Source organism: Bos taurus, chromosome 4 (genome assembly GCF_002263795.3).
Source record: "Bos taurus isolate L1 Dominette 01449 registration number 42190680 breed Hereford chromosome 4, ARS-UCD2.0, whole genome shotgun sequence".
Taxonomy (NCBI): domain Eukaryota; kingdom Metazoa; phylum Chordata; class Mammalia; order Artiodactyla; family Bovidae; genus Bos; species Bos taurus.
In genome coordinates, this window is record NC_037331.1 from 30595240 (window position 1) to 30610913 (window position 15674).

The following is a 15674-nucleotide window of genomic DNA, read 5'->3' on the forward strand; positions in this document are numbered from 1 at the left end:
TCAAGGCCAACCATTTGGGTTATGTACTAGTTTCCATCCCCTTTCCTTTCCTTGAGGACAATTCAAGACAAATTCTCCCCTTTCCGTCATCATCAATTTTTCTGTCTGGATTCATTACTACATCATTCCCACTAGCACTCAAACATGTAGTTATTTCTCCCATTAAAAACAAATATATCTGGAAATATACATTTCTCTCAACTCTCCCTGCCCCTCAAGCTACTCCTTCATTTCTCTGCCCTCATTTACAGTCATCACTTCAGAAGAGGAATGGATATTCACTGTCTCCACATCCTCCCTCCGTATTTCTAAGTCACTCCAGACAGACTTTCATCCCCATCATGCCACCAAAATGCCTATTATCAGATTTTGCCTTCACATTGCTAAGTTGAGAGGTTCGTTCTCATTCTCATCGTACTTGACTGAATTTGATGCAGTGGATCACTCCATCCTCCCATCAATACTTGATTTTCTTGAATCACCCTCACTTCACCTCCACATAACCCCACTGGTCAGTTTTTCTCAGACTTCTTGATTTTTTTCCTACCCCACCCTGCCCCAGTGGCTCAGACAGTAAAGAATCCACCTGCAATGCGGGAGACCTGGGTTTGACCTCTGGGTTGGAAAGATCCCCTGGAGGAGGGTATTCTTGCTTGGAGAATCCCCATGGACAGAGGAGCCTCTCGGGCTGCAGTCCGTGGGGTCACAAAGAGTCAGACACGACTGAGCGACAAAGCACACACACCCGCCCCAATCTCTTAGTGTTGAAATGACCCACACTTCAGTCTTTGAGCTGCTTCTTAACAAGGTTCATGGCTTTAAATGTCCCCTGGACCCCACTAACTCCCAAATGGATACCTGCAGCCAGACAGTGGCATCTTCCCTTCTGTGTCTGAAAGATGTCTCAGATGCAGAACATCCAAACTGAATTCCTGATCTTCCCCGTAAAACTGCTACTCAAGTGTTCCCGATTTGTTTAATGGTAGGTCTACCCTTGTGTTAGCTCAGCCTAAAAGACTTTGAGTCACTTTGATGTCAGTCTTTTTCTGACACCCACATCCAGTCTATCTAGGAGATTCTGTGGGCTGTACCTTTAAAATATATTCAGAATCTGACCACTTTTCGCCACCTTCACTGCTTGCATCCTGAGCCCAGCCATCAGCTTCCTCTTCAATTACTGTGAAAACTTTCTAACTGGTTTCCTTGCTTCTATATTTGTTGCCTCTCTCCAAATTGGATCTTAACATATCAGCCAGTGTGATATGATGCAAGTCAGATTCACTAATTTTTTTTTTCTAAAATCCCTCTGTTGACTTCCCACTGCACTTAAAGCAAAAGCTAGAAACCCTGCAGATGCTTATAAAACCCTCAGTGATTTGGCCCCATTACAGTAAGTCCCTGACATCCGAACCTTCAAGTTGCAAACGTTCAAAGATGTGAATGTACACTTGTTCCATCAACGTCAGGCATGCAGCTATTGCTGACAGTCCTTCAGCTCTACTGTCTCCCACCTCCTCTCCATCCTGCAGTCAGTAACTCTTCTTTCCTGTTCACTTGATTCCAGCCCCTGTATGCCAGTTGTTGCACTGTACTACTGTACTTTTTCAAGGTACTGTAAGATTAAAAACGTTTTCATTTGTGTGAAAAGTATTATAAACCTATTACAGTACAGTGCTACACAGCCAATTGTGTTAGTTGGGTAGATAGGCTAACTTTGTTGGACTTGGGAACCAACTGGACTAATGAATGTGCTCTAAAAATAGACCTCATTCATGTGTAGGGGACCTACTGTATCTCCCTGTAACTTACTTTCTGTTATTCCTTTCCTCACTCATCTGCTCTGGTCACACTGGGCCATCTTCCGTGAATCTACCACGTATGCTCCAGCCTCAGGCCCTTTGCACTAGCTTTTTCCTCTGTCTTGAAGTATTTTCACTTAGGACATAGTTTTCCCACTCACTTCCATCAACTAGCTCTTAGTTCAAGCAGGAAGAAGATAAGGTGTTCTGGTAGTCCCATCTCTTGAAGAATTTTCCACAGTTTCTTGTGATCCACACAGCCAAAGGCTTTAGCATAGTCAATGAAGCAGAAGTAGATATTTTTCTGGAATTCCCTTCCTTTTTCTGTTATCCAACGAATGCTGGCAGTTTGATCTCTGGTTCCTCTGCCTTTTCTAAATCCAGCTTGTACATCTGGAAGTTCTTGGTTCATGTACTGTTGAAGCCTAGCTTGAAGGATTTTGAGTGTTATCTTGCTAGCTTGTGAAATGAGTGCAATTGTATAGTAGTTTGAATATGGCATGCCCTTCTTTGGGACTGGAATGAACACTGACCTTTTCCAATCCTGTGGCCACTGCTAAGTATTCCTAATTTGCTGGCATATTGAGTGCAGCACTTTCACATCATCATCTCTTAGGATTTGAAATAGCTCAACTGGAATTCCATCACCTCCACTAGCTTTGTTCCTAGTGATGCTTCCTAAGGCCCAGTTGACTTTACACTTCAGGATGTCTGGCTCTAAGTGAGTGATCACACATTCATGGTAATCTGGGTCTTTAAGACCTATTTTGTATAGTTCTTCTGTGTATTCTTGCCACCTCTTCTTAATCTCTTCTGCTTCTGTTAGGTCCGTACTGTTTCTGTCCTTTAGCATGCCCATACTTGCATGAAATATTCCCTTGGTATCTCCAATTTTCTTGAAAAGATCTCTAGTCTTTCCCATTCTATTGTTTTCCTCTGTTTCTTTGAATCGTTCACTTAAGAAGGCCTTCTTATCTCTCTTTGCTATTCTCTGAAACTCTGCATTCAGTTGGATATATCTTTCCTTTTCTCCTTTGCCTTTCGTGTCTCTTCTTTTCTCAGCTATATGTAAGACCTCCTCAGACAACCATTTTGCCTTCTTGCATTTCTTTTTCTTGGGGGTGGTTTTGGTCACTGCCTCCTATACAATGCTATGAACCTCTGTCCATAGTTCTTCAGGTACTCTGTCTATCAGATCTAATCCCTTGAATCTATTTGTCACTTCCACCATAATCATAAGGGATTTTATTTGGGTCATACCTGAATGGTCTATTGGTTTTCCCTACTTTCTTCAATTTAAGTCTGAATTTGGCAATTAAGGAGTTCATGATCTAAGTCACAGTCAACTCCCGGTCTTGTTTTTGCTGACTGTATAGAGCTTCTCCATCTTTTGCTGCAAAGAATATAATCAATCTGATTTTTGTATTGACCATCTGGTGATGTCCATGTGTAGAGTCATCTCTTATGTTGTTGGAATAGGGTATTTGCTATGACCAGTATGTTCTCTTGGCAAAACTCTATTAGCCTTTGCCGTGCTTCATTTTGTACTCCAATGCCAAATTTGCCTATTACTCCAGGTAATGCTTGACTTTTTATTTTGCATTCCAATCCCCTGTGATGAAAATGACATCTTTTTTGGGTATTAGTTTTAGAAGGTCTTGGAGGTCTTCATAGAACCATTGGACTTCAGCTTCTTCGGCATTAGTAGTTGGGAAATAGAAGTGGGTTACTGTGATTATGAATGGTTTATCTTGGAAACAAACTGAGATTATTTGTCCTTTTTGTTATTGTACCCAAATGCTGATGTGCCTTTGCTGTGACTTTTAAATAATATTTACTATATAAATATTTACTCAGTAAAGAATCCACCTGCAATGCAGGAGATCTGGGTTCAATCCCTGGGTTGGGAAGATCCTCTGGAGGAGGAAATGGCAACCCACTCCAGTATTCTTGCCTGGAGAATACCATAGACAGAGGAGCCTGATGGGCTACAATCCATGGGGTTGCAAAGAGTCGGACATGACTGAGCAACTAAGCACACACTGTTTCAGACTCTCGTTGTTTGCGAGGGTTCCTCCATTCCTTCTAAGGGATCCTTGCCCACAGAAGTAGATATAATTGTCATCTGAATTAAATGTGCCCATTCCCATCCATTTTAGTTCACTGATTGCTAAAATGTCAGTGTTCTCTTCCCAGATTCCTGTGCAGTATTGTTCTTTACAGCATCGGGCACATTACTTTCACCACCAGATACATCCACAACTGGGCATCATTTACACTTTGGCTCAGCCTCTTCATTCTTTTTGGAGTTATTTCTCCACTTTTTCCCAGTAGCATATTGGACACCTACCAACCTGGCACGCTGCTCTTCCGGTGTCATATCTTTTTGCCTTTTCATACTGTTCATGAGTGTCTCGAGGCAAGAATACTACAAATTCCTAGATGTGATTACAACCTTTATCCTTCAGCATGCCTCATTCTACTCTATTTTTTCCACTATAGCATTTATTACTTGCTAATACATTGCTTTGTTATGGTTAACATCTTTCCTCTCCCCCAGAAAAAATGTAAGATCCATGGAAGCAAGTATTTTGTGTATTTTGTTCACTACTCTATCCTAGATGGTGCCTGGAACATTGTAGATGTTCCGTGTTTTTTTTCATTGAGAGATAATTTATACACCTTATGATTCACCCATTTAAAGCATACGATTCAGTGGTGTTTAGTGCAGTCACACAGCTGTGCAGCTCTCATCACAGTCCATTCTAGAGCATTTTCACCATTCTCAATGTAAACCCCATACCCATTAGCTGTCACCCACAATCCCCCAGTCCTTACTGGGCATAGATAACCATTAATTTATTTCATGTATCTATAAATTTGCCTGTTCTGAACATTTCATATGCATGAACATATGTGATATTTCATGACTGACTTCTCTCACTTAGCTTGTTTTTAAGATTCATCAATGATATAACCTATATCAGTATTTTATCCCTTTCTATGACTGAATAATATTCCTTATTATTGGAATATAAATGTGGATATATCACATTTCATTTATCCATTCATCCATTGATGGTCATTTGGGTTGTTTCTACTTTTTTTATTATTATGAATAATGTGGCTATAAACAGTTGAATTATTCATGTACAAGTTTTTGTGTGTGGACACATTTTATTTCTCTTTCACATATACCTAGGAGTGGAATTTTCTGAGTTGTATGGTACCTCTGTATTTAATCTTTGACAAACTACCAGCCTATCACTACATATTTTAGAATAAATGTATGCTTCAATGTGTATTTCAGATCAGTAGGGGAAGTAATAGATTATGCAGTAAATGCTGAAGCACAACTCACCAAGTGTTTGGGCTGAAATATAGTTAGGGCTCTCCTTTATGGTTTCATGGGAAATAAAAAGAGTTCCAAATGATTTAAGTATTAGAATGTTAAATAACTTAAAATGTAGATGAACTGTACAGTTATAAATCAGAAATTGTAGATAAACATTACAGAATCAGTGAGGGGCCATATTATAACCCCCATGTAACAAGCTGAGAAAAGAAATGTGAACTTAATCCTAAGCATGGGCAGTCATTGAAGGATTTTAAGCAGGTCTATGACATGATCAGTATTATCCATTTGAAAAGCTCACACTGGCCACCAAAAAAGCAATGACTTGGCGGGGAAAGAGACTCTTGTTACCAACTAAGAGTGATAGCCCCGAAGACAATGAACACAGTGATGACAGTGGGTGTGACAAGCAGGAGAGTGATTGCAGAGGAAGCAAGGAAGCAGAGCTGATGAGACAGTGTAAGGGTTGACGGGGAGAAAGTCAATATATGCAGGTGCCAGTCCCTCAGATTAAAATCATTTTAGGAGAAACGATGAGGAGTTTGGTTTTGAAGTGTCTCTAAAACATACAAGTGTCAATAACCAGTAGAGAACTGGACAAGAGCATTACTGGGTGAGAGTGAGATTTGGGAGTCACTGATGTACACATAGTTCTTGAAACTACACGTGGTTAGATCACCTGGAGAAGATGTTTAGAGTGAAGTGAGCCGAGTCAGTGCTGACATGTAAGTACGAAGTTGAGGAAGATGAAGAAGGTGCAGTCAGAGACTGGAGAAGCCCAAGGCAAGAGTGGTCTCATAGGAGGTAAGAGTATAAAGACAGGGATGATCAGTGATGCCAAAGCCATAGAGACAAGTGAGAGAGTAGCTAGGAACTGAAAGTGTCGTCAGACTTGGAAGGATGAAAGTCTTTTCTGACCCCAAGGGTGTAATGAGCCAGAAGCAGACTGCACTGAGTTATACAGGAAGTAGGCAGAAAAGACAGGCTATACTTGTAGGAATTTGCTTTGAAGAGAAGGGGGTAAACAGAAGCGCCTGGTTGAGACATGAAGCTAAGTGAAGGGTTTTTTTTTTTTTTTTCTTTCTTCGTATGAGTAGGACTAGAACATGTTTCTAGTCTTTCAAAGAAGGAATGGAAAAGGAATTACTGATGGTAAAACAGGGAAGAGGTCTGATCCATCAGGAACTGGGAAGGGATAAGAATAGAGGAAAAGGGAATGACTTTCCAATAGAAGAAGCAAGACTCCTTGAACTTAGTTGGAGGAAAGGGGAGAAAGGGGAACATAGGCAGGCAGAAATGCTGATAGAAAGTTGTAGTTGTAGCTGCTGGTCTCTCTTCTCTTCAGGAAGCAGGAAATTGCAGTGCTAATCAGCCAAAGATAAGAAAATTGAAATGAGGAGAATGTTTGCAAGGAGGGTGGCAAAAACATCAAAAAGTATCCATTGAAGGCAATCAGAGAATAAATGTTAAAGCCTTGCCAAGCAACTTGGAGAAGCCAAAGTTGAATTTGGAAAAGATAAATTTGTAGTCACAGTAATAAAGCTTTCATCAGCAATACTCACAGTCTGGGACCAAAAGGACAGGACAAGAGTTACTTTAGCCAGGGTATACAGGATGATAGGCAGATAAGCCAGAAGGAAAAGAAGGCAGGGAAGTTCATGTAGACAGTCAGAAGAACAATTAAGGAATGGAAGGTTCTATTTTAGGTTCGGCAGAGATGTGAGTGGAGTTGAAAGTTAGTGTTTAAATATATGGTACAGTTTCTCAATAGAATTACCATATAATCCAACCTGGCTGGGGAATCTACTAGCCAAAGGAAATAAAAGCAAGGGCTCAGGTAAGTCTACATTTGTTCACAACAGCATTATTCAGAAATAGCCAAAAAGTGGAAGAAATCCAGATGTCCATCAACAGATGGATGGAAAAAGAAAATGTGGCATATACATACAGTGGAATATTATTCAGTCTTAAAAAGGAAGGAAATTCTGACACATTGCAACATGGATGAATCTCGTAGATGTTATGCCAAAGGAAATAAATCAGTCATAAAAGGACGAATATTGTGTGATTCCACTTACATGATGTACCTAGAAAGTCAGTTTCATAGAAAAAGAAAGTATCATGGTAGTTACTAGGGGCTGGGGGGAGTGAATAATGGGAGTTATTGTATAATGAGTATGGGTTTCAGCTTGGGAAGATGAAAAAATTTCGGAGATGGATTGTAATGGTGATTGCACAACAGTGTGAATGTACTTACTATGACTGAAGGAATATTACTGTAACTGTACACTTCAAAATGGTTGGGATGACAAATTTTATAATACAGTTATTTTGCCACAATGAAAAATATGTGGTGGATAAAGGACCTGATGTCTTAATACTGTTGATAAGAGCAAACATTGTATCCAGAGGTGTGAGAAGAGGTATAGATTATCATGGTTAAAGAACTGGGTATTAGAAGTTTAGGTTTCAATAATGAAATAATTTAAGATTATTATAAGGCTCTGGAACAGCATCTCTCATCTAAAGAAGGAGATAGGCAGACTTCCCTGGTGGCCCAGTGGTTAAGACGCCAAGTTTCCACCGCAGGGGGCATAGGTTCAGTCCCTAGACAGGGAACCAAGATTCCACATGCTCTGTGACTTGGCCAAAAAAAAATTTAATTAATTTAAAAAAGGAGATAGTATAGTACCCTGCCAAAACATATCAGCATTTTTGAGTGTGGCGGATGTGCAAGGGAGGCGAGGGATGAGGTGTCGTGTGATTGTCACAGCTGGTTCTGGCATCTTCCTCTCCCCCTGCCTCTTCCCCCAGAATGCTAGAGTGGAAAGGAAATGCAGAGTTTTCGCGTGAAGGATGTCAAGGCTGGAGAGTGGATTCGACATGTCTACCAGCACTGAGGTAGTCACAGATTGGCAGCCAAACTTGGAAAGTGGGAAGGACCAATAGCTAAGGCTTTCGGATGAGGAGGATACATAGAGGAGTGTATGGCTGGACTCCATGAGCCTCAAGTGTGTCGCTTTTTACTTAAGGATAGAAGAGCTCTGGGGTCTTGGAATGACGTGCAGGGGAGTAAGAAGAGTGACCACTGTTACCCCCATATGCTTTTTCAGTAGTAGGAATACTAAGAAAATGGAAAATCTACTTGAGAAAGCCCTCAAGGAAAATGAGGCCCTAGGGCAGTGATTCTTGGACTCCAGCTTCACATTTAAATCATGTGGGAGTGAACTTTTAAAACATACTGATGCCAGTTGAAGTTGAATCATTAGAGATGGGGTGGTATCGGCAGCTTTGAAAGCTCTCGTGTGATTCTAATATACAGCCTGGGGTTGAGAGGCTATGTCCTAGGAAAGAGCTGAGTTTGGGTTGAGACAAGCAGGTAGAGGGAGAAAGCAAGAGAGTTTGACCCAAATAAGACTAGGAGATCACAAGAGCTGTGGGAACAGTTGTCAGGAAGTGCCGCAATGGGGCCATGAGTTTGGAGGATGGCAAGGGGTGGTAAGTGAAAAGGACAGGGACAGTGGGCATATGTGACCTTGAGGGTACAAATAAAATTGTTACCCAAAATTGTTTCCATCCGAAGCCATCATCTGCTGGGCAGACAAATGAAGGCATGGCCAAGTTCAAGGAGGCATTTGCACTCCACTCTTTACTCTGACCTCGCAGTTTATAGACAGACACATACATGGAATTACTATACATGGAATCAACCAAGTCTCAGTGTCCTAAGCAAAAAAGAGGGAGGGAGAGACCTACTTTGCAGAACTCCTATAAGAGTTAAGTGAGGCAAGGAACAGAGCAAATGTATATGAGTAAATTTTGTAAACACTTAAAACCTTACAAATATCACTTGTTCTGTTAACTGGGAGTCTTACCTCATCAGGAATTTCCCTTTTATCCTTTGAAATAGGCCCTGGGATCAGTTCCCAGAGGATTCTGATTGGTATTTGGTGTTAGGATTAGTCTAGTTTGGCTCAGGGCGTGTGCTTCCTTCCAGCCTGCTTCTCTCTAGTAAAAGCTTCTTAAGAAGGGAGACTCTTTCCTCCTCCTCCTTTTTTAAGCTCCATCTTGACTGACAGCATGTTGCACTATTTAATGAAGCAGTTAGATACTGACTTGCTAGGCTGACTTTGGACTCCCTCTTTGCTCTTGGTTTCTGAACTAATATTCTTTTCTGCATACTCCTTCAAGGAATTCTGCAAAGAAGAGTGGATTAAAAAAATATATATGAATTGAGGCTTATTTTCCCCAGTGTGAACTTAGGTTAAAACTTACTGTGAAAGTGATAACCATGTTGTAACTATTAGATTTTTCTTGATGAAAAACCTTCTGTGTAGTCATACAAATCCCTGCCTATTTGAACATAATACTATAAAGCAAATATCCTGAACTTTGTTTCTAAAATTTTAAGTCTCAAAGTATTTTATAGTATTTATGATATTCTTTAGTGTGAGTTACCTGCTTTGTTTTGCCTACTATTGGACTGGCCAAAAATTTCCTTCAGGTTTTTTGGTAACATCTTGGAAAAACTCAAATGAACTTTCTGGCCAACCCAGTAGGTTAAAGTGGCCATTAAAAAAGGGAAACTCGCTTTCATCCCCTGCACTGTGCTATGTACACAGTAGGTGGTCAAACAATGCAAACTATTGAATTCAGATACAAGATCTGTATGTGTACCTTCTGTTACTCCTTAATGCTTCAAAAATTAACATTATCTTAAGCCTCCAGTTGTTTCAAATTGTATTAATTAGAAGGCAAGAAATAAAAGCCACTGAGCTCTTGCTAACAGGAGAATGCTTGTGTCTTTAAGGAACCTGTGTGTGGAATCAGATACCAAGGTTTGTTGTTCCTGGTACTAGGAGAGAGATTTTGATATATTTATAAGATAACATTGTCAAGAACAATAGGCATTTTATGCGAACTTTTCCTGTACTAACCTCACATTGCATCCCAGCTTCACTGTGGGAATTCTTCCAGCATTCTGTTTGTGGAAGCTCTGTGGCCAACCAAGAAGTCAGACACCTCTACCACTGTTCCAGCCCCCACTGGCTGCTTCAGCCAGGTCCGGCTCTTACTGCTCTCTCTTGTGGAGCCGTGTTTCCCTGTTGGCCCCCTGATCCAGCCAGGGAACTAGCTCTTTACTCATCTCGCTGACCGTGGAGTCTCCAGATGTATGTAGGAGGTGCTTAGTAAATGTTTGGTGATTGATGACCAAGCGAACAAATTCCATAATAAATTCCATTCTATAATCTTGCTCATTTTTTTTCAAATTGAGTCTATTTTGTAAAGAACTGATCCTTACCTTTAAAATAGATTTTTCCTCCTTTCTCTCTCTTTTAAAGGAGACAACTTCCCACTTTCTTTTTTGCTCTATTTTTATTGAAGCATAGTTGATTTACAATATTGTGTTAGTTTAAGGTATACAGCAAAGTGATTCAGTTATGTATTTGTATTTTTTGATGATTTTCTGTAGGTTATTATAAGATATTGAATATTATATCCTAGATTAGATAGGAAATCCCTGTTGCTTATCTGTTTTACCCTGAACCCCTAATTTATCCCTTCCACCAGCAACTCCCTACTTTTCAATGCTCCTCCTGGTGGCTCAGATGGTAAAGAATCTACCTGCAATGCAAGAGGCCCAGGATCCCTGGATCCTGGATCAGGAAGATCCCCTGGAGAAGGGAATGGCTGCCCACTCCAGTATTCTTGCCTGGAGAATTCCATGGACAGAGCAGGGCTACAGTCCATGGGGTCAAAAAGAATCAAACACGACTGAGCAGCTAACACTTTTACTTTTTTCACTGTCACAGTGGAGACAACTCCCTCTCAGAGGAGAGGCTGAGTCAAGGCTGCTGGGCAACCGCAGGCTGATGGAGTGCCAGTGGACTGAATACATTCCATGAATCCACCCCAGACAGAGAAGTCATCTCTCTGTAGTGCTGATCTACAGAAAAAGATGAAATGCCTGAGCAAAAGAGTGCATTTTAGTATTGCTGATGTGGGGTGATTACTCCATTGGGAGAATACATTTCTGTCGTCCTGCCATACTTCCTGGAGTCTAAATTTCACTCACCTTGTTTGGGTTGCTGTAGGTGTGTGTAGAGGGTGAAGTCCCTTTCACTTGAAGCCAGATAGATGCAGTAGCAAACCAGACGTTGAATGCTGCAGTTGACAGAATTCTGAGAGATAAACCCTAGACTTTCTAGGTTGAGTTGTATTTTGTAATGAGAGTTTTATTTGGCTTTTGAGAGTTATAGGAGAACTCATATGTGTTCTCTTGGCTTTGGTCTATTGTTTTCTTGTCTGTCATGCTCTGCTACTCTGGCAGTTGATTGCCTGACTCTGATTCTCAAGGTCTCCATCCCAATAACTGAAGGCGTGGACGTGATTGCCATGTTGACGGATGATGCCACCACCGCCACCTGGAATAACGAGGGACTGCCCAGTGACAGGATGTCCACGGAGAACGCCGCCATCCTGACGCACTGTGAGCGCTGGCCCCTGCTGATCGACCCCCAGCAGCAAGGGATCAAGTGGATCAAGAACAAGTATGGGACTGACCTGAAAGTCACACACTTGGGCCAGAAAGGGTATGTGAGATCGGAAGGGTCGATTCTCTGTTGAGCTGCTGGAAGTGGGTTTCTTTTTTACCAAGTCCTGGCATTTCTTAGACCTCTCTGCCACTTTGGAATATAATTTGGTACAACTTGTTTGTCTGCCTACTCACATAAAGGATCTCTGTGGAAACGGTGTTCACGTTGGATGGCGTGCATCACTTACCTGAAGAAGTTTGTTGGAAGGTTAGAACACGCACTGCATGTGAAAGGAAAATTTTCCTATGACCAAGAATGGAAATACGAGGCATTATAATCCTTCTTTAGGACTTTGGCATTTGGTAACCCAAGAATTGTCAACTGCCCCATGGGCTTAATGAGGTTTCCAGTTACATTGCTAAATATGTACTTTGCCTACAATGGCGCTTTAACACAGCTCAGTTCCCAAGGTTGAGTGCCTGAAGATAATTTTTTTAGTTAAGCTTTGCATATCACTTTTGAGATCTGAATCTGCTCTGAGATTTTCTGTCACTCGGTTGGCATGACAGTGTTTTCTGATAAGTACAGAAATGTCTTGTATGTAGTTGGTCTTCAGTTAATGCCAAATAAGTAATTTTAGACTTACTTATACTTAATTTTACCCCTCCATCATTTTTGACATGTAAAATGAAATAGGGAATGTCTGCAGTTGTGCAGATAAATGGTCTCCTTGCTGATCTGAATACTGGGAGGAAATCATTCTTGAAGGCAAAAGACTATTTGTGGAGAGTGGCAGTGAAATCAAATGGTAGTTCTCTACATGACTGAATCTAACCATTTAAAAAAATGAAAATTTGATAAAACCACAAAGCATTTAATTTGAATTTTTTTTCACAAGAGGACCTGTTGAAATAATTTAAATTTATAATGTTTGGGTGCATGCTAAGTCACTTCAGTCATGTCCGACTCTTTGCGACCCCATGGGCTATAGCCCGCCAGTCTCCTCCATCCATGGGATTCTCCAGGCACGAATACTGGAGTGATTTGTGTTTGGGTAGGTTCTATTTATTTTTACCGTGATTACCGTCAAAAGTAATTTACACATGGTCTTACTAGTTCACACTACTGAATTTCATTTTGGAACATATAACTGAAATTGATCTTAATATAATCTTTAATTTCCATGTATTTTAGTTGAAGAAAATACTACTTTATAAAACAGTTTTCTCTAAATCCCATTTAAAATATTTACATTAAACTAAATATAATTGAGCATAAATAATTTTGAATACTTTCCCTATGCTTATTTACATTTTTTCTTGATTCTGACTGAATTTTAAGGTTTTTGAATGACATTGAAACTGCTTTGGCCTTTGGAGACGTCATCTTAATTGAAAACCTTGAGGAAACAATAGATCCAGTGCTTGATCCATTGCTTGGTAGGAACACGATTAAAAAGGGAAAGTAAGTATTATTGAATAATAATTTTATTATTAAAAATAATCTTAAAGATAATTTTTGATGTGTGTTTTGCACTACACATGAGTTTGATCATCAGCTTCTATTTCATGGCCTCCTAATGAAATGTAATATATTGAAATATTCTTTTGTAATAATTGTATTTATTTGTTTATGGCTGTGCTGAGTCTTCATTGCTGGGTGGGCTTTTCTCATTGCAGTGAGCAGGGGCTGCTCTCTAGTTGGGGTGCGCGGGCTTCTCGTTGAGGTGCCTTCTGTTTTTGTGGAGCGTGGACTCTCGGGTGTGTGGGCTCTGTAGCTGCAGGTCCTGGGCTCCAATCATGGACTCAATAGTTGTGGCACACAGGCTTACTTGCTATGCGGCATGTCGGATCCTCCTAGACCAGGGGTTGAACCCATGGCTTCTGCACTGGCAGGCGAATTCTTTACCACTGAACCACCAAGGAAGTCCTGCTGAAATATTCTCGGTGATAGTTCTGAGTTTCCGTTCCAGGGCTCCTACATTCCAAGACCAAAGCAAACTTGACGTGATCCAGATGTTCAGGCTATTTTTTTGGTAGGTTGAGATTCATGTTACCCAATTCCTGATTTATAGACCCCAATAATGCATTGTCACAAATAGGAGAGTATTTGCTCCTTTATTACTTCATACTAGTGTTTTCCTACCCTCAGTACTTTGGAAAACATTTTTAATATATTTGCCTCAAGTGCATATCACTTGTATCCTTATTTTTTTAATATTTTTACTTTTTATTAATTTAGTATTAGCTTCTAATGTACAGCAAAGTGAGTTAGCTTTTATGTGTACATATATCCCCTCTTTTTTGGATTTTCCTCCCATTTAGGTCACCACAGAGCACTGAGTAGAGTTCCCTGAGGTATACAGTAGGCGATTATCTATTTTATACATAGTATCAATAGTGCATATATGTCAATACCAGTCTCCCAATTCATTTCACCCCACCCCCGTTGGTATCCATGTTTGTTCTCTACGTCTGTTTCTCTATTTCTGTTTTGCAAATAAAATCATCTATACCATTTTTCTAGATTCCACATATATGCATTAATATACAATATTTGTTTTTCTCTTTCTGACTTACCTCATTCTTTACACCAGTCTCTAGGTCCATCCACAGCTCTGCATCTTTATCCATTCCTCTGTTGATGGACATTTAGATTGCTTCCATGTCCTGGCATTGTGAATAATGCTGCAATGAACATTGAATTGTATGTGTCTTTGCAATTATGCTTTTCTCAGGGTATATGCCCAATAATGGGATTGCTCAGTGATATGATAATTCTGTTTTTAGTTTTTTAAGGAACCTCTGTACTGTGGTCCATAGTGGCTATATCAATTTACATTCCTATCAACAGTACCAGAGGGTTCCCTTTTCTCCACGTCCTCTCTAGCATTATTATTTGTATATATTTTTTTTATGATGGCCATTCTGACCTGTGTGAGGAGATACCTTATTGTAGTTTTGATTTGCATTTGTCTAATAATTGGTGATGTTGGGTATCTTTTCATGTATTTGTTGGCCATCTATATGTTTTCCTTAGAGAGATGTCTATTTAAGTATTCTGTCCATTTTTTGATTGGGTTTGTGTTTTTTTGTTTGTTTGTTTTTTAATTTTATTTCATTTTTTAACTTTACAATATTGTATTGGTTTTGCCATATATCAACATGAATCCTCCACAGGTATATACATTGTTTGTTTGTTATTTTGAGCTACATGAGCTTTTTGTTTATTTTGGAGATTAATCATTTGTCAGTTGTTTCATTTGCAAATATTTTCTCCCATTCTAAGGGTTATCTTTTTGTCTTGTTTATAGTTTCCTTTGCTGTGCAGAAACTTTTAAGTTTAATTAGGTCCCATTTGTTTATTTTTGTTTTTACTTGAATTACTCCAGAGGATGGGTCAAAAAAGATACTGCTGCAATTTGTGCCAGAGAGTTTCCTTTCCTCTAAGAGTTTTAAACTGTCTGGCCTTACATTCAGGTCTGTAATCCATTTTGAGTACACTTAATATTTTTAAAAACCTATTTTAAATTCACTTTTTTTTTTTAAAAACTCAGCCTCACCCCAAGTCATAGCATGTACAAAATCATGTGTTTACTGTGCTAGTTCTCTTTTTTCCTATATGTTAAAAAAAAAAAATATATATATATATATATATATATATATATATAAACCATTAGGATAAAAAAGAATTCACTAGTGGATCCCTAAGAACATCCCATACCAGCAGCAGTGGTAGACTCGGCACACTCTTGCTGAGACCTGCATGATGTTCCAAGTGCTGCTGTTGCCCCAAACGCCATCTCTCCATCACATCCTTCCAGGAACAGGGAACCATTACCCAGCAGGCAACATGTCACTCTGTAATTGTGTAAAAGGTCAGATCCAGTAGTTCTGTCTCTAACTGAGCCTGGATGGGCTCACTGGAGATTGTGGCATGTCCAAAGCTCTCTGTGCCTCTTCCCTCAAGAAACCAACATTGCCA

At 39.9% G+C, this 15674-nt stretch overlaps 1 protein-coding gene across 1 annotated transcript in view; it reads left to right on the forward strand.

Moving 5' to 3' along the window:
• The window catches only part of DNAH11 (dynein axonemal heavy chain 11), a 369205-nt gene that overhangs the window by 270775 nt on the left and 82756 nt on the right, over nt 1–15674 (forward strand). Inside the window, 2 exon segments of the mRNA XM_059885820.1 lie at nt 11512–11747; nt 13032–13154. Coding sequence (XP_059741803.1) covers nt 11512–11747; nt 13032–13154 — 359 coding nt within the window.